Source organism: Antennarius striatus, chromosome 3 (genome assembly GCF_040054535.1).
Source record: "Antennarius striatus isolate MH-2024 chromosome 3, ASM4005453v1, whole genome shotgun sequence".
Classification (NCBI taxonomy): Eukaryota; Metazoa; Chordata; class Actinopteri; order Lophiiformes; family Antennariidae; genus Antennarius; species Antennarius striatus.
This window is the reverse complement of record NC_090778.1, coordinates 14,710,152-14,732,444: the sequence shown is the minus strand read 5'-3', so window position 1 is coordinate 14,732,444 and position 22,293 is coordinate 14,710,152. Positions and strand designations below refer to the sequence as shown.

General features: G+C 39.8%; 2 protein-coding genes across 5 annotated transcripts; one reads left to right on the top strand and one right to left on the bottom strand.

The window, feature by feature from the left end:
- Positions 1-1,137: 1,137 nt before the first annotated feature.
- Positions 1,138-10,070, bottom strand: naaladl1 (N-acetylated alpha-linked acidic dipeptidase like 1). Its single transcript, XM_068310983.1, has 19 exons — positions 9,730-10,070; positions 9,476-9,648; positions 8,730-8,851; positions 7,843-7,962; positions 7,141-7,333; positions 6,827-6,920; positions 6,609-6,713; positions 5,975-6,060; positions 5,765-5,884; positions 5,593-5,678; positions 5,200-5,263; positions 4,958-5,025; positions 4,758-4,849; positions 3,628-3,721; positions 3,210-3,291; positions 2,838-3,011; positions 2,428-2,515; positions 2,241-2,333; positions 1,138-1,944 (listed from the first exon to the last, which is right to left on the bottom strand). The coding sequence occupies exons 1-19, from the start codon at positions 9,915-9,917 to the stop codon at positions 1,767-1,769; spliced, it is 2,220 nt and encodes a 739-aa protein (XP_068167084.1). The 5' UTR covers positions 9,918-10,070; the 3' UTR covers positions 1,138-1,766.
- On the top strand, positions 2,499-22,068 carry erap1b (endoplasmic reticulum aminopeptidase 1b). 4 transcript variants are annotated; one of them, XM_068310981.1, is made up of 19 exons: positions 2,499-2,517; positions 12,295-12,796; positions 12,967-13,105; positions 13,340-13,474; positions 13,673-13,793; positions 14,259-14,413; positions 14,541-14,654; positions 14,808-14,939; positions 15,095-15,226; positions 15,529-15,612; positions 16,111-16,268; positions 16,396-16,475; positions 16,592-16,775; positions 16,967-17,123; positions 17,995-18,179; positions 18,340-18,501; positions 18,700-18,840; positions 19,097-19,178; positions 19,665-22,068. In XM_068310981.1, the coding sequence occupies exons 2-19, from the start codon at positions 12,309-12,311 to the stop codon at positions 19,833-19,835; spliced, it is 2,820 nt and encodes a 939-aa protein (XP_068167082.1). In that variant the 5' UTR covers positions 2,499-2,517; positions 12,295-12,308; the 3' UTR covers positions 19,836-22,068. The 4 variants fall into 4 exon arrangements, with proteins under 4 accessions (XP_068167082.1, XP_068167083.1, XP_068167080.1 ...); XM_068310979.1 differs by lacking the exon at positions 2,499-2,517 and adding an exon at positions 11,536-11,880; XM_068310980.1 differs by lacking the exon at positions 2,499-2,517 and adding an exon at positions 11,906-11,923.
- Positions 22,069-22,293: the final 225 nt, after the last annotated feature.

The window sequence follows — 22,293 nt, the reverse complement described above, 5'->3', positions numbered from 1 at the left end:
TGTATGCTACAAAAAACCCCAAATGCATTTAGAAAAGAAAATGTAAAATACTGCTTCAAACATGTCTCAAATCATTTGTCAGCTGGTATCTCTGCAACACAAGCCCCTGCGTGCCACTTCCTATCACTGATATCTTCTTTCCCACGTTGTTTGACTTGTGAAGCAGACTTTGCACTTTTATGACTGATGCACCTACAGAATGCTTGTAGAAATCTTTTGTAAAAGAAGGCATCTTTCAAATTGTACCATGCTGCTAAGTGACATTTCATCTCACTGGATCTATTTTGGTAGTCGTACATCTATAATAAAAGGAGCCAGTCTCTCAAAGGAGAGTTAAGCATAAATACCTGTATATCTGAAACCATTCACCACCACACACCCACAAACCAACAAACACTCATTATTCATTGACACACTGCTGCTGCTGAGCCTAAATTGTGTTTTCTACTACAGCACCTTGCTTGGGTGTGACTAACACTGTAGGCTTTGAGCAGAGAGGAGGAGCCTGGATAAAACCAACAGTCCTTGAAAGACTTGTATTAATAGAACAGCCTGAACAGGAAAGAAAGTCAAGAATGCTTTTCTTTAATACTTGTCATCTTACCCACCTGTTTCTTTCTCTGTCTTCACATTTTGTCATGATACTTAACAACATTATCGCAAGGTGGACCCATGAACTTCATTTCCATATCTATGGTGAAATTAAAACCCTTCCTACATTCGTCTCGGTCCAAATAGTGACTTGGTACAGTGACAAGTCTACAAACATTTTCTGACCCCTAGTGTCAGATATCGGTACTGCAGCACTCCGGGCATGAATGCAACAGCAGCCAAGTAGAAGCTCATACATGGAAGTTTCCACTCATAGGTGACTGCTGGGAAAAAGAAAAAACAAAACACTTGATGTGTGAAACAAAACATTTTTGCGCTTATGGTTAGGGTTCCTCTTTGGAACAACGCTGTAATCGTCTTGACTTTGAAAGTCTATGACTATGAAGTCTGTGACTTTGACTTATTTTCTAACGTAAATTTTATTCCATCTAATGTCATTATGAATGTGTACACCAGATGATCTTTCAGCTATATAGAGTCTGCAGGGTCATCTCTGTGTAATTCAGAAAACACACTAATTCCGTAACAGCACAAAACTTTAAAATGTGATTTGACAATTTAAATATAAAGAAATTCTTTCAAACTTAGTACTTTTACTAATAACTTTATTAAATGCAGGCCTAATTTAAAGAGCGAAGTTTATACTGAATAAGTGAATACATCAGCACAATTAAAAAGCTTGTTTAAAATAATTCTACAAATTTAGTACCAACATTTACTTGACATATTCAGTTAGGCTGTCATCTCTAAATTTTGGATAAAAGGGTTTAAAAGTTTGCGATCCAAACTGGCTTTAATTTCAAAAGGAAAACAGATTCTTAAATCTAAAAATTTGATCATGGCCTGTGTTCTGCTTCATTGAGAGAATATTTTCACCTTTATCATGAGTGACTTCATTACATTTGCATTTCATTTGTCTCTTCTTTGTGGCTCTTGAATATCGATCCTCTTTATTGAAACACTGTAATGAAAAAGTTTCACCACTTCTTTAAATACTGTGACAAATATACAGGTGAAAATATCACTCTGGTTATCGGTGATGTGCTTTTTTCACTGATTCCTGACTCTTTTATTTAATATTATCCATAAATAGTCCCATCACAGCCAAATTGCTCACTGAGCTATTACAGTTCCTCCTTCCTCTTCCTCCTCCTCTAGATAACATCAGCCAGTGTGTTGGCAGCGCCCTCGATGGCCTGGCTCAGGACTGACAGGTGGTGATGCACTTTGTCCCAGTCGCTGGACTGTCCTGATGAGTCAGCATTGGCATATGCATCAGCCAGGCCTGGGAAGGTTGGCTGTCCTGCACTGCTTGAAGCCCAGATAAGATGCCTGCATGTCACACAGGAAAATAAAAATGATTCACCAGTGATACGCTGCTGGAAAATTAGTCAGGATTTGAGTTAAATATCAAAGTTAACATGCTCACATTCATGGCGTGCTAATGTTAAACAAGTATTATGGTCATCATGTTCATCTTCAAGTGAGGTCGTGTTCTGAGATTTTTCTTTAATTAGCACATAACACAGGCATGCAGATGGAAATTACATTTGTTAATAATTTATAATTGGACTAGAATTGAAATGGTCTGCTTAATTTTATTTTGAGATGGCCAAATCTTTTCTTACCTGAAAGCATATTTATGAGGGAAAGCCAGAGGGTCCAGAAAAGCTCGGTCGAGCAGCATGAGCTGGTCGTTGATCCTCCTGACCTTCAGCGGTCTGAGGCAGGAGAGAGAAGCAGAGATGGGAGGCTTTCATTCATTCATTTTGATGAGGGCAGCAAATACATATCTGTATGTCTCAGTGTGTTTACGTTTCATTTGCCAGATCTGAATCAAGAATCAGCCGATCCAACTGCGCTGAGGCGCTGCGAAATGTCAACACGGCTCGTTTTAGTGGCTCTGTAAGAAGAAACAGATTTATAATAGTGTGTGCAGAGGATCTGTAGTTGTTCTACTCTTGAAGTCAATCTGAATGCAGCTGATGGCATTTATGTGTTTGCTGGTTTTGGGGTAGGGCAGGTTTTGATGACGGCTGATGCAGTGTGAGAAATACCTTGTTTAGTTCTGACAATTAGAAGGAGCGTACAATAGTAAGTGATTTATGGAAGCACAAATCGAAAACGTGAAATCAGAACATTCAGGAAACTCCCCAGTCCCCACATACAAACAAAAATTATTACAATTATTTCCCCTCTCCACAAACATCTGTAGCTGTGATTACCCATAGAGATATTCCTCATCTGCAGCTGATTCTGATAGAGGTTCACTGCTGTGTTGAGGTAGGATTCCAGAGTTTCAGCATAGTCGCTGGAGTTCAGTGGCAACACGAGGCTGTCTGCTAACCGGACCAAAATGTTCCCTGATGTCTTGGCAATGGCCTGATGACTGACGAACCCTGAGAGGAAGAGGTGGCAGACAGATGATGAATGATGTTCGTTTTAGCTGCAGACATAGATGAAGGTAACACATCCCACACCATCCACTGATCTGACTCAAAAGAGAGCACAATCTGAATTACCACCACAGAAATACACATAAAGTTGGATTACTGAAAAAAACAAACAGGTGACACAAAATAAACGTTATCGCTCACCAGGATCAATGAATCTTGAGGCGTAGTCAAAGGTGTCGTATGCCGTGTGGTAAGCAGGGTAAATTCGAGCTTTAGTTTTATTCTAGTTGAAAAAAATTATCCGAGTTAGATGACATCGGACCTCTTATCCCACGAGTAACAAAATGAAAAAAAATGTTTTTTGAGTGACTTCAAACTAAAGTTAAAATGAATATGACGGCTCCTTACTAAACATAGTGTGACAGGAAAGTGCAACTCAGAATATCAAGTTGGCAGGGGGTAAAAATGAAGAGATAAAAGATAAAAAAAAAAACAGAGTTTAGATGGAGGTGATTTGTGTTTCTTGATGATGTTGTTGTCCTTGGCCTAAATATTTAAGAAGAAAAAAATCAAACTGTAAATGAATTACGAAAAAAAAAGACACAAATGTCTTTAATACCTTGTCGTAGGTGTATGACATGTCCAAGGAAGTAATTCCCAGGTAGTGGACGAAGGCAGCGTAATCACTCCCTGCTCCCGACAGGTATCCCATTCTGTTAGAGGACCACAGGAAAGAGTATAGGAGACACACAATGAGAGACACCACACAACAAAGGAAGTCCTTGCCTCATTCATAGGAAAAGTAACTAAGACTAAATATATTGTCTTAACCTTCAGATGCTATTGAAAATATTTTTTTAAATAGTTGAATAGCATCTTAGCATTAACCATGATAATCAAATTGTTTAAAATACAAATTTGCAGGCCTGTAGTTCTTTATCAATAAAAACATGAATGTATTAAAATCTTCATTTCCTTTCGGCTTTTCCCTTCAGGGGTCGCCACAGTGAATCAGTTGCCTCTATCTAACCCTGTCTTCTGCATCCTCTTCTCTCACACCAACTACCTTCATGTCCTCTTTCACTACATCCATAAACCTCCATTTTAGTCTTCCTCTAGACCTCCTGCCTGGTAGTTCAAACTTCAGCATCCTTCTACCAATATCTTCACTGATAGAACAACTTGAACCCTGCTCCTAAACTTCTAGCCTTGTTACCTTTCCACCTGGTCTCCTGGACACACAGTATGTCTACCTTCCTCCTCTGCATCATGTCAACCAACTCTCTACCTTTTCCTGTCATAGTTCCAACATTCAACATCCCTACTCTCAGTCCTATACTCTTGGTGTTCCTCTTCTCTCTCTTCCTACGAACACACTTTCCTCCTCTCCTTCTTCGACCAATGTCCACCGGCACCCTGTAGGTTAACAGCACCGATGGCGGTCATTATTAACCCAGGCCTTGACCGATCCAGTATGGAAGTCATTGATTTGATTCGCATGTTTGATTTAGCAAAAGCTTTACGTTGGATGCCCTTCCTGACACAACCCTCTGTATTTATCCGGGCTTGGGACCAGCACAATAAGACACTGGCTTGTGCCCTGCAGATGATGAATTAGGTTTTTTGATTTTTGATCAAAATGGGAAATACAGTTTTGAAAGCTTTCTTGGTTGATCAAATGTGAAAAGCTCGATATCTGTTCTCCCAGGATAAAATACAAGATGTGGGAATATGAGATGGGCCAATTACTTGGGAATGGGTCCGTGTGCCGGACTGACCCTGTTGGAGTATTGGAACCAGTTATCGTACACGGACATGGATTCCAGTCCAGGAGCATCAACCTAAAGTAGAGTTATTTGGCGTGTGAGATTCCTGGGGATGTGTCAAAACTTGTTTTATTCAAGATGAATAATTGTTGAACTTATAGGTTAGTATTTGACACACTTCACCTGTTTTGTAGCTTTGAAGATGACACTTTGTAATGATGGCATCCCCGAAGCTCTGAAAGTGTCATTAGCTGAAGAGGAGAAGACCTATTAGTGGAGCATCATCATCACTATTGATCCATTCCAAATTACAAGACTTGTAGATCTACATCTACATTCATTAATTCTACTTCTATATTGCCTGAATTTATGCAGACAAATCAAAGGCTGATACCATTAGATAATTTTAATCTGGAGATCCTTACCAAAGACAGCTATATCCACATTGATGTAAGCAACAGTTCGCTCACTTAGTTTGGTGAAGTATTGCTGGAAAATAAAAGACACGTGCATCTCACATTTATCTCTAACAGCACACAAGCAATTCTTCAAGTGAGACTATTTAGTACAGAAACTTTAAATATTGAACAAAAATACTGTGTGTGACTGGAGAAAAGTAGACATGTATTTAATTCAGCAGAAAGATGTTTGTTAAACTTTCTAAGGTTTATGAATATAATCTGTCCTTAGCTGACATAAAGTTCATCTCAGACCAAGAAACAACCATTTCTTTTGTAAAATAGAAACACAGATCTGCTTTATTGAATATGTAATTACACTAAAACGATGCCATTTTTCATGGAGTGACATCAATTCACCTCTGTGTATTCTGCAGAACCAATCAGACCGAACTCTTCTGCTCCCCAGCTTCCAAATATTATAGACCTGCGAGGCCTCCACTTGCCTGTTGCAAAGAGGAGCAGAACGAACTCTTTACCCAGAACTCCGATCGAAACATTCAGACACTCGTTCAGCTATAAGTGGCCTCACCCTGTTTGACCATTCTCCCCAGCACTCTGGTCACTTCCATCATTACCGCTGTCCCACTGCTCGGGTCTATGGCACCATGGACCCAGCTATCCCTGTGGTTCCCATAGATTATATATCTATCTGTGGACATGAATTCACACATAGCACAAAGATTAACCTCAAGATGAAAATATCTTGAAAAGCAGTGGCAGAATAGGTCTCATGTGTCACCTGGTTCAACACTCCCTCTGATTACTCCCATTACATTGGAAGAGTTCTTCAACTTGCCGTGGTTAAAGATGTCCAGTTTCACGTCACTGATACAGAGCAACAGAAGTATGAGGCAACAACAGATGAGAAAAAAAAGATCCAACACTACAAAACTGCCTCCAAAATGAGACGCAATTACATAATCGGACTTTTCTTTCTCTCTGGGATGTGACATGGTCACGTGGTCTACAGCAAAGTAGGAGGACTTCCTGAATCGAGCTGATGTTGTTGGAGTTGCTTTTTGGGTGGGGAAACATGTAGGCAACAGAATCACAACATAACTCCAAGGACTACCTTGGTAAAGACTAGTCTTTTAAACAATGAAACCTTGTTATGGTGTGATCACAATAGACCTTGAAGACAAACGTTAACGCATTCTGGTAACCGGCCTTCTTCAGGTGGTCAAACAGGTCTCTTGGGGAAAAAAAGAGCTTTAAAAGTGTAATAACCAATGACAATCATCTACCTTCATACACATTACATAGAGTCGTGACAGAGTGATTTTATGTTGTAGGTTTTTGTATCTCTTTTAGTCACTCCTCTACATATGTATACGCAGATGGACAATCAGGTTTACTGTCTGATAGTTGACTACCTGTTGGCAAAAACAGAGGTAGGTTTGAATCCCGGGCCTCCATAGTTGTAGCTACAGTTGAATGCGCCCTGCCATTCAGGTGGAGCCTCATCTCCACCCAGCTCACTGAAATGATCAGACGGAATAAATTGAAAATCAGTTCATGACCAACCACTATTTTGATCTGCATTAAATGGATAAATTTGGTTCATTAAATGGATAACTTGTTCATCACAAACCAGATGAGTCTGTAGGCATCTTCAAATCCAATTGGTTGAATCGGAATGGGTGGGATACCTGTGATGTTCTCAGTAGGAATTCTGTAGGTTTCCTCTGCAAAATAATATTGCATTCTGAAGAATTTAAAAGGAAGTTACACATTAAAACACTTTATCTTTATATGCGTATATCTTTGTTATGTTGCTGTTGTAAAAACTCATCCTCAAACAATAGTGGAGTCAAAGTGTAGCAGTGGTACAGAAAACATGTGATAAAAGAGAAAACGCTATTGTACGCAAACCTTGTGTACCGTTTTCCATCAGCCCTTGTTTACCTTTAGCAGCCAGGTAGGGTGTTAGTGGGTCTCCATAGTGAGTTTTGAAGGAACCTCTCTCCACGCCGGATGGCGGCAGGTACCAGGAGTGAGGATACGTCTCATTACTGTCTGACATGAGGCCATCGTTTATGTCCAGAGGGTCGGTGTAAACAAGCACGCCAATGACACCATAGGGTGCAGCATTGATGGCCTGGATGACAGACACCACCGAATATTACATACAAGAAATGAGCTACAATGTTTGATTCTCTACAAACTGAGTGCCTTTGCTACTAAATTGAGTCTGTCAATATTGGCAACAAAGATACCAAATTTAGGATATGTATGATTGATTTTTGACTTTTACTGTTGAACTATATTTGAACTGCATGATTCGGCAACACAAATAATATATTATCAAGTAATGTCTACTTTAGGGGTCAAAGCTTTACACATTAATAGCAGAGATAGTAAAACCCTTTCCTTAAAGTTGGTACACCTTTTATCTTTGTCCTCAGAATGGTGTGAATCAGTGACATTGTTCTCCACAGCTTTTATTATCTCAATAAAAGACATCATCTGAAGATTAGAAAGCAGCTTCATTGGTAGACTCACTGAAACACTCGCAAGCCTTTGCCCCTAATAGATGTTTTCGCTCATTTTTAGGAATCACAAAGAAACCCCAACAGCATATTATGCTATACACAAAGCGCTACTCACTTTAGCACCTCTTCCTGCTCCACCATATCTGGTGATGGCGATGGTTCCTCTTAGGTCCACTGTCTGGTTTAACCGTTCATAGTCAGTAGGTTTCCCCTGGTTGGCGTAAACCAGTTTCCCCTAAAATCAGCAGACAAATAAACTCGGTGTCAACAGCAGCGGTAAAAGAAAGAAAGTGAATGACTGAACTTTTTCTATATTTCTCACTTGTGCCTCTAATATGGATTTCACAGACGTGATTTTACAGATCAATTAGTCTGGGCCACTCTTGACAGATAGGCTCGTGTTGCTTTATGAACTCAGTCTACACAATACGTGGCACCCCTTTTAGCTATTTCTGTTCACACACGACAATACTGTACCACATCCTTTTGGTCCTTTTTTGTATTTTGTCCATTCTATTCATATACAGTATATTGAAGTTCAATTCATCTTGCCCAAGTTGTGGTGCAATTTGACATGCAGCTTCTTATCTAAATGCTTCTTATCTCTTTTAAATGACAAAGGAGCCTCAAATGTTAAGAGAAATAAGGTGAGATACAGTGATGTGATTCTGTGTTTTATGGTGTGATACAGTACATAGATGTAACTTTATGTCCTCATAAGATAGGTGCTGCAGAAGATTATAAGGTTTTTACTGTTGTAAAACCTTATTTGACTTGTTGTTTCCTATAAATAGTGCTAATTGGTGGAAATCACCATTTTGTGTAAAAGTATAAAAAAAAGCAACATGAATTCACTTCAGAGGAACTCAGACTTCCTTTCATAAAATTATATAATGATTTAGAGAACTTTTGAATTTCAATTTAGTCTCATTACAGTGTTTAACCTAAAGATAATTTTCATGCAGAGCCTTAAGTTGTATAAGTATGGACACAGCTTTTCACCTTTGGGTGTCCAGCAGGGGAGTATGCTGCATATGGCTGAACCACATCAGGATCATCTTGGTCTGACGTATAAGTCTTCTCTTTTTCCCTGGCGGTGTGCAGCACAGCATCAAGTGGGCTCACTGAAACGACAGATTCAGATTGGCTGGTCTGGTGGAAAATGATTTATAACTGTGGACAAAGATTGATCACAAGTCTGTCAAGAATTTGGTTCGAATACGGATTATTGATGTTATTTAAAAGACAAAAATAGTAATTGGAAATGTTGGTTTAGTTAGTTTAGTTCAACATATAGAGATGATATTTGAATATTTTCAGTGTTTGTTTTTCAGTATCCATTAGAATAAGAACATTTAGCGAGCATGTGAGTAAATTCTATAAGCACTGCGGTCATTGACATGATACAGGAACATGACCCAGATTCACACTCATTTCAGGAAGAAGGTTCAGATTTGCTCAAGATACTTCTACAATTCAGTCTATGGTACTTGAACTCATCCTCTTGATGCATGAAGCTGCATTATCTTTAAGTCATCATACATCTCCTCTCTGCTTCAGTTCTCTAGTCAAAGTAAGCTCTGTAGTTCACTCATTCCATTTTATAACCCTGCTCGCTGTTGATTACCATTCATTAAATATGCTAAATTGCAGTCAAAAAATGACAAAGAAATGCATTTCAGTATCTAAAATAAGGTGTAAAAATGAGGAGATGAATGTTTTTACCACATTCCCTCTTATTACCTCACCTACAGTGACTTTGTTGAGATTGCTGCGGTCAGGGAAGGACAGGTAGACCATGAACTCCTCTGTCCAGGCCTGATCCAGGCCATTCTGTGGGTCCTGCCATCTCTCAAGAATGAAACGGGCAGTCTGCTCATCTCCAGCTGTAGTGGCCAAATGGGGCACTTTTGTCAACTCCCTGTTGAAAAAAATAATCAATTAAAGTGTCATGAAGGTGTAATTGGGAAAAAATATGTAGATTTGACATTTATCAACTCACTTAAGATTCTCCTGAATCCGGATGTTGTCAATTTCGGACATGAACTTCTCAACAAAGCTCTCTTCCACATCCTTCGCCACATCCTTCACCCAGGATGGTCCCGAGCTGATGCCGAAGTGACCAATCAGCAGACCTGCCGCCAGCGCTACAGTACCACAAGCAATGGAAATCAACACCACCTTTCCCATTCTCCTCACAGGAATTCTGTCTTTTCTAAAATAAATTCGACCTAAATCTTCCTGACTAAGTTTTTTCCCACAAAACCTGGAACGCTTTGGTGTTTTTCAATCCAGATGTATGGGAGAGAAAATCTTGTCAGGTTCCCCAAACGACCACTTCAACATCGGTACGAAAGAAAACATGCTCATTGTAAAGTTTACTTATTAATGTTTGCAGATGGGGTGGACTTTATCCTTTGGCGTACGTATGTGTGAGAGGAGGGTTTAAATACTTTTTTTTTTTCAGAATGTTAACAAACACTGTGTGACCATGGAGTAAATCTTTCTGGTGATCCTCAGAGAGTAGGAAAATTGATATTTAAGCATAAAGTTCTTCATGAAAAAATTAGCTCTCAGTAAATACATTCAAGCTGCATTTAGATGTACAATATCTCAATTCTCAGTTCTCTGACTTCCTTCAGCAGTTCAATAACAGTACAGGTGAACGTTACCTATAAATTACCTCTAAGTGTGACTGTGGACATGGTGACACCAGTGTAACACACATTGAATGTTCCTGTTCTATGTGATCCACTTAGTTTTTGTTATAACCCACATAATTTTCCTTTAAGGACAATTGGGTGTGGGTTCCTACAGTTTAATAAAACACAATTCAACTATGGAAAGGTTTTAAAGGACACAATGCAATATGTTAGCTTACTTTGGTATTATAACCCCTAACCTGTAAACCAAACAGATTACGTGAATTTGATGAAACTGTTAATGACAGTGGATTAAAAATGCAAAAAAAAAAAAGCAATTATCTATGCAAAAAATGATATCAGTATGCACAATTCCTCTAGATTTAACTTTGTGAGTATGTCAATCATTATACATTTTTTGATTTTTTAATATAAATAAAACTTGTCTACGTGGGACATGTTAAAAAATGTCCCACATGTTAAGAATGTTCATCGTATTTGTTAAATTAAATAGCTTTTATATAGTTCTATATATTAACATTCTCCAGTTGTATCTGTAGCTACAGTCAAGTCAAAAAATGACATATTTCATCTGAAAGATAAGATAAGATAAGATAGGATAGAATATACTTTATTGATCCCAAACTGGGGAATTTAAATGTTGCAGCAGCATTCAGACAAACAGAAACAGGGAGAATATACTGTACATTGAAGAAAATTAAGACATAAGGAGAAAAGGAATAATAATAATAATAATAATAATAATAATAATAATGAAAATATGAACAATAATAATAATAATACCCTGGCATGGCAAATATGAAGTTATAAATAGGTTTTATTAATGTAATGTGTATACTCCTTTATTGTTTGTGCACAATGTTTTACACTGTGTAAAATATTAGTGTCTATGTGCAATTTAACATACATTATCACTATTGTGTATCATTTCATACTGTGAAGGGGTGTTAGAACGTTTGATAGCCGTCATCTTGCCCTTTTTGCCATGTTGCTTGTGTGTTCTTATCTATTTTATCTTTTTAAAAAAAAATCCATTTCTTTCTTTATCTTTCTCGTATCTGTTCTTTGTTAATTTATCTGCACCAAAGAGAGCACCCGATTTCGTTTTTGGATTTTATTAACGACAATTAAAGTGATTCTCGATTCTTGATTACGTATAATGGAATAAAACCATCAGGACACATGAACGTGAGGGGAACAAGAAACCATGGCGCCACCTAGAGGACAAAATCTGTCATTGCAGGCAGACAACACGGAACCATGCTTCGACAACAAATGTTTCCCCCTGTCCTGTCCTACTCTAATGGCGTTTCACCATCATTTTGATGGCATCTTACAAAATACTCTTATTATTTTACAACTAAGAACAATAAATATGGTTCGTATTTGCGGTTTTACTCCGTTTTCTCCCATCATGCAACTTACACCTCCCTCTTTCACTTTCACTTTTGAATAAACTGATGTCAGCACAGCGCGCAGAGGATAGAAGAGTGAGTAGAACACATCTGGTTAAACCAAACTCAGTCTAAACAGGTGTAAATATATTTTATTTAACATATGAGTGAAATCCCTCCATAGGGATTCGTGCCTATGTATGAATGGAAACCTTCCAAATCCAAAGTGTCGTACTTCCTGCTGTCTGTTTATGTCACCTTTGTCTCAATCACCTGGTCTTCGTCTTCGAGTTCAAATCAAATATCTCTTTGAATTTTCCAAAAAAACAAAACAAAAACGTGAATGATTTTAAGTGTACCGGAAAAATGTGATGTGAAATGTTATTAAGGGACAAAGTCTGTGGAGTCCTTTTATATTGAGCTCCTCCCGAGTTTTAACGGAAAGTAGATGTTCCGTTTTACAAATGATTTATTTCCCATGGTTTTTTGTTTGTTTGTTTTTTACTCCAGGTTAGAGACTGACGATGTTTGTTGCTCTTCTCCTGCTGCCGATCCTTCCCTTCCCCCGGACATCCGGAGCCCTGCTCCCGAATCAGTCTCCATCCAGGGACGTTCCCTCAGCCTCCAACGACAGCCCGTTCCCATGGAAACACATGAGGCTTCCTACCACCATCACCCCTGTCCACTATCACCTGACCATCCATCCCAACATGACCTCCCTGGACTTCACCGGCGCGGTTCGGATCCAGCTGGACGTTCACAGAGACACCAGCACCATCGTCCTCCACTCCAAACAGCTGCAGGTGTCCAACGCGCTGCTCCTCGCCCCCGAAGGCGTGACGCCTCTGCAGGTTCTGGAGCATCCTCGTTTCCACCAGCTGGCCCTGCTGTCGGACTCGGTGCTGACTAAAGGTAGGAGGTATGAAGTTCACCTGGAGTTTGCCGCCAACCTGTCTGACAGCTTCCATGGATTCTACAAAAGCAGCTACCGCACCAGAAGTGGAGACGTCCGGTAAGGGCATTAAGAGACAGCATCCTAATCAAACCCTGAATAAGCATCATAAGTATTAGCCTGCGTCCAGGATTTATTTAATGTATTTCTCCAGCACTGAAGTATCAACGATCCCGATTCCCACCCGGTGTGTCATCTTTAACATTTCACATCTTTTACTTTGTTATTAGGTTTCTGGCGTCCACGCAGTTTGAAGCCACCTCTGCCCGTGCGGCCTTCCCCTGTTTTGATGAGCCGGCCTTCAAATCCAACTTCACCATCAGTATCATTCGAGAGCCACGGCACACAGCCATATCAAACATGCCCAAGGTACACGCATGCATTGGTTTACTTTGCTCGGATGCGAGTGAAAAAATTGTTACAGAAACAAAGAAATGGCTCATGAAGTCAACTTCTGCCTTGGTTTTTTACTGTCGAACCATCAACATGAAATATAAGACGGTGCTGAAGCAGTAAGATTTTAAGGCGGTAATGACTCGCTGCTCTGTTACAGGCATATTGACCGCTTCTTTCTTTCCTCCTCTACAATTCTATGTTTCTCAGATAAAATCTGTGGTGTTGCCGGGCGGGTTGGTGGAGGATCACTTTGACACCACAGTAAAAATGAGCACTTACCTGGTGGCATACATCATCTCTGACTTCATGTCTGTGAGCAAGACCTCCAAGCATGGTGTCAAGGTGAGGAGGACAGCGGGCGCTAGCCATGCCTTCATTCATCTCTCCTATCAGCGTTCCTGCTTAGTCACGAACAGTTTTGAATTTTCTGTCCTGTATCTTATACAGTATATTTATTAAATACATCCATAGATAAAACATTACACACAAATAAAGGGTGTTGCTCCAACATTAACACAGGAATTTCTCCTGTGCTGTCAGATATCAGTCTACTCTGTGCCTGAGAAGATCAAGCAAACAGCCTTTGCTTTGGAAGCTGCTGCCAACCTGCTGGACTTCTACGACGACTACTTTGATATTCCTTACCCACTTCCAAAACATGGTGAGATGGAATTTTTGTGGTTACATTATTTTAGTATTTGATTTGTACAGATACTAGGGGGGGCTGTGGATCAGCGGTAGAGCTGGTTGTCCAATGTTCCAAGATTGGCAGTTCAATTCCCAGGCCTGCCCAAAAATACCCGGAGTGTGAGCTGACAGTGGGAGGTGTCAGCTCACCTCTGGAGCACTGCTGAGGCATCCTTGATGCCTCGGTATATTTACTCAAGGGATGGGAGTTCCTCTTGGATGAGAGGGGAAACATCTTTAAAATAAAACGGAATTCCGGTTGCTTTCTAGTCACCACTTCTGCATTTGCTATTTTATTATTTTGTTATGAAGCCATTGGATTGGCAGTGGCATCGATGTGCACATCATTTGATTGATTATTTTGTAGTCTGCAGACTACAAACCTGCTACGCTACATGTAATCTGACAGAAGTCATCATCTGGGTGTGATTTCCCGCAGACCTGGCTGCTGTCCCGGACTTCCAGTCGGGTGCGATGGAGAACTGGGGTCTCTCCACCTACAGAGAGACGGGCCTCCTCTTCGACCCTGACAAATCCTCGGCTTCGGATAAACTGATGATCACTATGGTCATCGCACACGAGCTGGCACACCAGGTAGCCTGTCTGGTGAAAAAATGCATTTGAAACAAGAAAAGCTGATTGAAGGGTTAAAATTTGAAGCTAGAAGCTGCTGTTTCATGATTAGATGCATTTATTTGTTAAAGACTGTTCTTCCGTCCAGTGGTTTGGCAACTTGGTGACGATGGAATGGTGGAACGACCTCTGGCTCAATGAGGGCTTCGCCAAGTTCATGGAGTTTATTTCAGTCAACATCACCTATCCAGAGCTGCAAGTGGTGAGAGGAGAGCGCAGGAAACAGATCAGAATCTCATTATAACTGACTGTTGCACTGCGCTAGACTATTTTTATCCATGTTAGCAATCAATTTTTCCTTAATATATGTTTAAAAGATAGTAATCACACTTTTAATCACACTCTGGTTCTCCAGGATGACATCTTCTTGGAGAAATGTTTTGAGGCCATGGAGGTGGACTCCCTCAGCTCTTCCCACCCCATCTCTAACCCCGTGGAAAACCCGGCACAGATCCAGGAGATGTTTGATGACGTGTCGTATGACAAGGTCAGTGGTCTAAGTGAAAGATAACCACATTCTCAGCTCGCTCCTGTGTGAAGTAAGAAAGTTAAACTCTTAATCTCATATTTATTTGGTCTCCATAAACCATCTATAGGGTATTTTAGCATTTCATTTGTTTGTCTGTTTTTTATGTTTCTTAGGGTTCGTGTATTCTGAATATGCTGCGGGACTTCCTCACTCCTGAGGTTTTTGAAATCGGCATCATCCGATACCTGAAACGCTACAGCTACCAGAACACTATCAACAGCCACCTGTGGGAGAGCCTGACCAAGGTGAGCGATGTGTGTCATTAGAAAAATAGTGATGCTGTTGGCCAGGTTACCTCAGCATGATGATGCATTTATGCCAACAGTACACAACTTGACGTGGTCCAGTTATTTAAACATACATAATGTTTAAAAATCGATTGTTGTTGAATGTTTTTCACCTTTTTTTGGGACAAATTTATCATTTCTTCTTGCTTGTGTAACCCTGTAGTACAGTTGGAGATTTTAGGCCTGGTGTGTTGAGACTGTTGAGAAAGTGTTGGGACCGTAAAAACCTTATGTTAAATTTGTGTTTGCCTCCTTACCAGATCTGCAGCTCTGATAATCTGAAAGACGATCATAAGAAACACAAAGCATTGTGCTCCAAGCACCGCCAGCAGTCTGGAGCCTCCGTATGTTTTCATTTTCTGTTGTAGAAAAGTCCAGGAAAGCACAAATTAATCTAGTTTTCACTGCATTTTATACTGTTTTTTATTTTTCCATGCAGGATGTTGTGCTCCTCTCACAATGTCAGTATGTGTAGAATTCTAAAAGATTTCTATACTTAATACCATGAGATGACAGCTTGGATCTCTCGCTGTCTATTGGGTAGTTTATTTTAAAGCTGCAAGACCAGTTGGTTAATGAACTACTGCACTACTCAACAAATATTTGGATCTTTTTCAATCACCTACTATTTACAAATGTGAATAAACTGGTTTCTTTAGTCCTTTATGACAGGAATGAATATGTTTCAATATGAATATGTTTTGCTCGCAAAAAGAAAATGTTGGAACGCACCACCTTAGTCAACGCCACTTTTATGGACGATGATCAGTGTGTCTGTGTGTGTGTGTGTGTGTGTGTGTGTGTGTGTGTGTGTGTGTGTGTGTGTGTGTGTGCATACATAGAAGTGGCACTCTGATGATGAGCTGGATGTCAAGGCCATCATGGACACGTGGACACTGCAGGAGGGCTTCCCATTGGTCACAGTAGAGGTCAGAGGTCGTGAGGTCAGAGTCAGTCAGGAGCGCTATTTGAAGACTGGTGACCCCTCCCTCACTGACAGGTACCATTGTACTTTCAGTGTTTATTCCGTTTTAATTACATATTTCATTCAGTTTTTCAGTTTATCACTTAAAATAGTTAGAATTCATTTATAGTTTAGTCTTTAGCTGAGCTTTGTGTATTTATAGATTCCTGTGGCAGATCCCCCTGACCTACGTGACCAGCGCTTCCAGCACCATCCAGCACTTCCTGCTGAAGACGAAGGCAGGTGAGGATGGGGCTTCGTGTGATGCGGATGTTTTTTTTAGAGGGCCACTTTTGAATCTTTTTCTTTCATCATGCACATAAATTTTACTACAAAGCTTTCACTTCTGCTGCCTGCAGATATCCTGTACCTGCCAGAGGAGGTGGACTGGGTGAAGTTCAATGTGGACATGAGTGGCTTCTACATGGTTCACTATGCAGGCAATGGATGGAACTCCATTATCAAACTGCTGCAACACAATCACACCGCCTTGACCAGCAACGACCGCGCCAGCCTCATCCACGACGTCTTCCAGCTGGTCAGGTGTGATCCGTTTGTCACACGACAGCTGCATTTAACGAATAATCTGTATAATGAATGAATGAATAATCTGAAGGTATAGTTTGTTAATTTTATTAACCGTTGTCCATGTAGATTTTGTTAGTTTATAAAATAATTGAAAAAAAGTTGCTGCGTGGTGTTTATTGGAAGGCTGTCCTGTGTTTGCTGTTCAGCATCGGGAAGGTGAGGCTGGACACAGCTCTGGAGCTGTCGCTGTACCTCTCCAGAGAGACGGAGATAATGGCAGTGACTCAGGGCTTCAGAGAGCTCGTTCCTCTCTACAAACTGATGGAGAAGAGAGACATGGCAGTTCTGGAGAAGAAAATGAAGGTCAGCATATGTTCGTGCTAACAGAGAGGCTGTCATGTTATAATTCCATCTGTCTCATCAGTAAAATATTCATCAAGAACAAAACTTTATGTGGCTTGACTAGTATGACTACACTGACAATTGAGACAGCAGGAGACACAAACACACCTCTGAGCAACGGACCGTAAGAAACCATCATTCAGTGGTGACAAAACTAAAATTACAGACAGTGCAAGTTTACATAGAATCTGCTTTCTGTTGTGCAAGAATACGTGAACCTGACACATCACCGCTGTCTCTAATTGTTTAATCATTACACACCAAGCATAGCACGCTTTTATGATGCCACCATTAAGAGATTGCTTTGCTCTAAATAAAATCCGCTGTTAGAATTAGGAATAATTTGTTAGTAGTAGTTTGAGTTATGAAGAAAAATAAAATTTCCTAATACTGTATCAGGATCCGAGGCAGATGGTTAGTCAAATAAAACCTGAAGCTCACAGCTCAAACGTCACAATATGACTTGCTGGTAACTTATGTAGTTTGCTCTACCTAGACTTTATTATTTATTTTTGTGTTGTTATATTTCACATCCTATTGTAACATTAAGGATAGATGTGTGGAAGAAACTTCTATTTATTGTCAACATTTGTTTTATGAATTGTTTAATTTGGCTTTAACAGATGTCACATGTATTGTCTCTAAATTATTTAAAGCTAGAATGGCATAAAATGAAATTTTATTCTTACAATTAAAGTCCACTTATGAACTTCAGATAATTAAAGGCCAGTGTGCCTCTGGAGAGAGATGGGACTCTTTGGGTAAGTTCCGGTTAAATCTGAAGCCTATTGATTATTTACTAATTGTCCAGCTCTGTGGTTTCTCCACTCAGGGCTACATTGTGGATCTGTTCCGGGGCCTGATCGATGGGCAGCAGTGGGCTGACACCGGGTCAGTGTCTGAGCGAATGCTGAGGAGCTACCTGCTGGTGTTCAGCTGCATCCAGAAATACTCTCCCTGTGTGACCAAAGCCACTCAGCTTTTTAACAAATGGAGGGACTCTGACGGCAACATGAGGTCAGAGGTCGTCATGCTGAAAGAGCACACCAACAGTCTGCTATAATTGTATTGTATACATTTTTTCTGTGTTCAGTGATCATATTTTAATATTGATTATTATTTTTATCAAAAGTAGTCCGATAGCTGTTACTGGACCAAAATCCTTCTCTGCTTTCAGCGTCCCTGTCGACACCACCATGGCTGTTTTTGTGACTGGAGCTCAAACACTAGAGGGGTGGGACTTCCTTTTTGAGCAGTACCGCAATTCACTTCAGATGTCTGTGAGGAGCCGTCTAAAGACAGCAATGGCATTGAGCCCTATGCAGGACAAGCTCATTTGGTGGGTAAATTCCATCGTTCATCTGCATGCATTTTATTTTCCATTCTATTTATACTATCCAGCTCTCCTCCTATTAGTGTTTCTATTTCTTTCTATCCTTTCCTTATTTTTTTGTTACTACTTTCTAGTTATTGTGCATGTGTGTCTTCTCTTTGCCACCATGCATTTCTTTTACTTCTATCTACTGTATATCTGCAGGATGATGGAGCAGAGCCTCCAGGGTGAAGTGATGAAGGTTCAAGACCTCCCAGAAGTGATCATCACCGTCAGCAGGAATGTCCACGGTGGTGATATGGCATGGGACTTCCTCCGAGCCAACTGGAACGCACTGATTAACAAGTCAGTTTGCACAATCACGCATATATGAATCATTCCTCCATGTCAACTATGTTAAAGCCAATAAAATATTTACTCAAACTATGTTCCTCCGAAATAACTTCCCTTCACATCGGTCATTTTAAAAGACCCAAATGATCTTTGTGTCTTATTTTAGAACATCAAAATGTGGTGCTATCTAGCAGCTTTAATCCGTTGAGCTGTAAAATGTTTTAGTTTCCTGACTTTGAATTATGCCTCATTTGCTTTAATGCCACAGGTTTGACCTGGGCTCTAGTACAATATCACACATGGTGACCGGAGTGACCAACCAGTATTCTACCAGGGAGATGCTGGATGAGGTAAGAAAAGTGTTGTGTATACTCCCCAAGAATCAGGCTTTTTAATTTTAAATTTTTTAATTTATTTCTATGGAAATACGTGTAAACCTTTAGTTAATATCGGACATATTTTCCTTTTGCCCTCCTTTTACTTTTGTCTTTGGTTTTGCATTGAATTTAAATGAAATGCTGAAAAACAAACTCAACCCCTTCGCTAAAACATTTCTCTTTGCCAACTCTGTTTACATGAAACAAAACCATCCAGTCCTTTAAATAGAAAGTAGGTTGTCCTCAAGCAGAAGAGGCGGAAAGTCTATTTTGACCTTGTGTGTAAACATCATAGCATGGTAAACAAGAATAATTATGTTTCCGTTTCATTGCCGCACATATTCTAGTCTGATTGCAGCTCATGCTCTCTCTCCAAGATGGAGACAATTAATTTTCCTCTTCTTTGAGGTCGCTACCTGAAGCTATTTTAAATCTTCCTATCCTTTACTCTGCACTCAGGTGAAAAGCTTCTTCAGCTCTCTGACTGAGGAGACGGGCTCAGAGATGAGGTGCATCCGACAGACGTATGAGACAGTTGAGGATAACATCCGCTGGATGGACTCCAACCTACCGCTGCTGCAGGCCTGGCTGGACAAACGCAACCACAAAGCCACGCATGAAGATCTTTAACTCCAGAGAACAATCAAACAACGGACTGTTTTGGAGCTAAAAGCTGCATAGAGGTTCAGGTTCTCGGCTTCAAAGTACTCCCACATGGTTGTGGCTTTTTACATCAATTCTTCCTCACCTGATAGTTTGTGCGTGTATGTATGTATTTGTTAGGTTATGGGTTTGTGTTGGGTGTAGTGGGGTATCCAAGTTTTACCTGAACATTCAACATGGTCGAAAAGTTGTCATAGAGTTCTGTTTTTTTGTGAAGTACATTTTGATTAAGTGCTGGACCACTGCTCAGGTAACACAAACACAAGACAATACAAAAAATGTGATATTTAGAATTTTACAATACCTGTTGGCACAAAAGTTACCATAATCCAAGTAATGTTTAGGTAATGTGGGGAACATAAATGTTCTGATAGCATTGGTCACACTTATAGGTAGCGTTTTAAAAACTTAAATGAAATTCTCATATTGATGACAAATGTCAGATTTTTTTTTTAAATTATTAAACATAAAGTGACGTGCAGGTGAAGCACGGCTTCACCTACTATTATGAAAGAAAACAATGAAAAATGGAAGAAATAAATTAAATGGTTATACTTATCCAGTGATGTGTATTATAAAGTTATTTTCCGTTTAATTTCACCAATTTTAGAATAGTTTTACTCAAAATTGCTGAATTTTCACATTTACCGCTGAAATACTGAGGTGTACAAAACTGGTGAGACCAGCAATGTTGTTTGGTCTAGAGACAGTGTCACTGAGGAAAAGACAGGAGACAGAGCTGGAGGTAGCAGAGATGCTGAGGTTCTCTCTGGGAGTGACCAGGAAGGATAGGATCAGGAATGAGTACATCAGAGGGACAGCACATGTTAGAGGTGTTGGAGATAAAGTCAGAGAGGCCAGACTGAGATGGTTTGGACATGTCCAGAGGAGAGATAGTGAATATATTGGTAGAAGGATGCTGAGTTTTGAACTGCCAGGCAGGAGGCCTAGAGGAAGACCAAAGAGGAGGTTTATGGATGTAGTGAAAGAGGACATGAAGGTATATGTTGCCATTAAAATGTTCAAAAACGTTTGTTCTATGAACTACATTTCCATAATTTAGCTAATGTTTATAACGTAGTGTGTTTTTGTCAACAACTGCATGAGTGTAACGTCTTTCTTGAGTTGAGCTGTCCTGAAACGACTGGGAAAAGATGAGAAGTGAGACATGCAGTTCTTGTGCCTCATGGTAGGGGGCGCTGGTGATCCCAGAGATTTGGCTGAGGGCTCTTCTTCCTCGGCTGTAGAAGAAGTGACAGCAAACTACAATCTATAGTCAGTGCATCAAGTACAGCCATTCATTGTGTTTTCCACTCGCCTTGCCTTACTATAAAAATGGAGGATTAAATATCTCAACTCAAATTTTTTTCGATGCTTTTGTTCAGAAGGAGCAGCGCACGGTCTTCATTTATAAGTAAACGTAACATAAACGTGTAGGTAACAACATAACGTTTTTTTTTAATCAAATGTGCTTATTTGTGTTATACAGTTTATATGTGTAAATAATTCTGCTATGAGACTTTAAAAATACCCCACTCACTGTTGCTTATTAAAAGGTGAATAAGCTGCTCTGTAGGTTCATGTTTGTAAATCTAATTACGATGAAACTAGTGCCTCACCAGCCATGAACCTCACTGCACGTCATTGTAAACACGGTAGTGTTTAATTCCATTGTTAATTCTCTCCCATGTAAGGCAGTTTAAGTAGGACGAAAAACGTTGATTCCGACTTTCTTTTTTTTTTGTGTTACTATTTTTTGTTTTGTATTCTATTCTCTTTTTCTTCAGGTAATATGCTTGGACTATAAGCAAGTCAGAGTGAAAGACAAACATGTTTGGCTTGTGACAATAGTTGCATCACACATTCTGTAATGTAACTATTTAAATATGTTTAAAAAAAACAACAGACTCACAAGGCTAGAACTCGTCTTTCATCTAATTTTTGAAGGAAGTGGCTCAGCAGTCGTTTGATAAGCGTGACCTGTCGTGTTGACCCTGATGGACCAGCACTGCTCATGTAAACATTAGAGAACCTCAGTAAAGGTGGTCTTGGTTTAAGAGGCAGGTGTGTAACCTTCCCTTTGTTTACTGCAAATGAGTCTTACTTTGTACAGGAGGACTAATCTTCTATTGATGTCTCTAAAAATGAATTTTCACTTCCTCTGCTGTGTCTCTTTAAGATCATTAAACTGTAAAGTATTGTGGTTGTTGTTTTAAAGCCTCTGATGCCACCATGAGTTCTTCAGATGGGCCTTAAGGTCTAACTGATAAAAACACATTTGCGCGGTATATTATTAAGTGTCATACATCTGTACTGTAATACCTGCCTTTACAACATAAACACAAGGTGAAATGACAAAGAATATCTCAGTGTCTGGTGGTGTGTTATGGAGCTGATATAAATGGTGAGCCTTGGACTAGTATGT

Coding starts and splice junctions, on each gene's coding strand:
- naaladl1 (XM_068310983.1), bottom strand. CDS start 9,917: ATGGGAAAGGTGGTGTTGATTTCCATTGCTTGTGGTACTGTAGCGCTG. Junction 3,722..4,757: donor GCACACGGACCCATTCCCAA/GTAATTGGCCCA, acceptor GTCCTCTAACAG/AATGGGATACCTGTCGGGAG. Junction 2,516..2,837: donor GATGAGGAATATCTCTATGG/GTAATCACAGCT, acceptor TTCTTCTTACAG/AGCCACTAAAACGAGCCGTG.
- erap1b (XM_068310981.1), top strand. CDS start 12,309: ATGTTTGTTGCTCTTCTCCTGCTGCCGATCCTTCCCTTCCCCCGGACA. Junction 14,655..14,807: donor CCTATCCAGAGCTGCAAGTG/GTGAGAGGAGAG, acceptor CTGGTTCTCCAG/GATGACATCTTCTTGGAGAA. Junction 15,613..16,110: donor GCCAGCAGTCTGGAGCCTCC/GTATGTTTTCAT, acceptor GTGCATACATAG/AAGTGGCACTCTGATGATGA.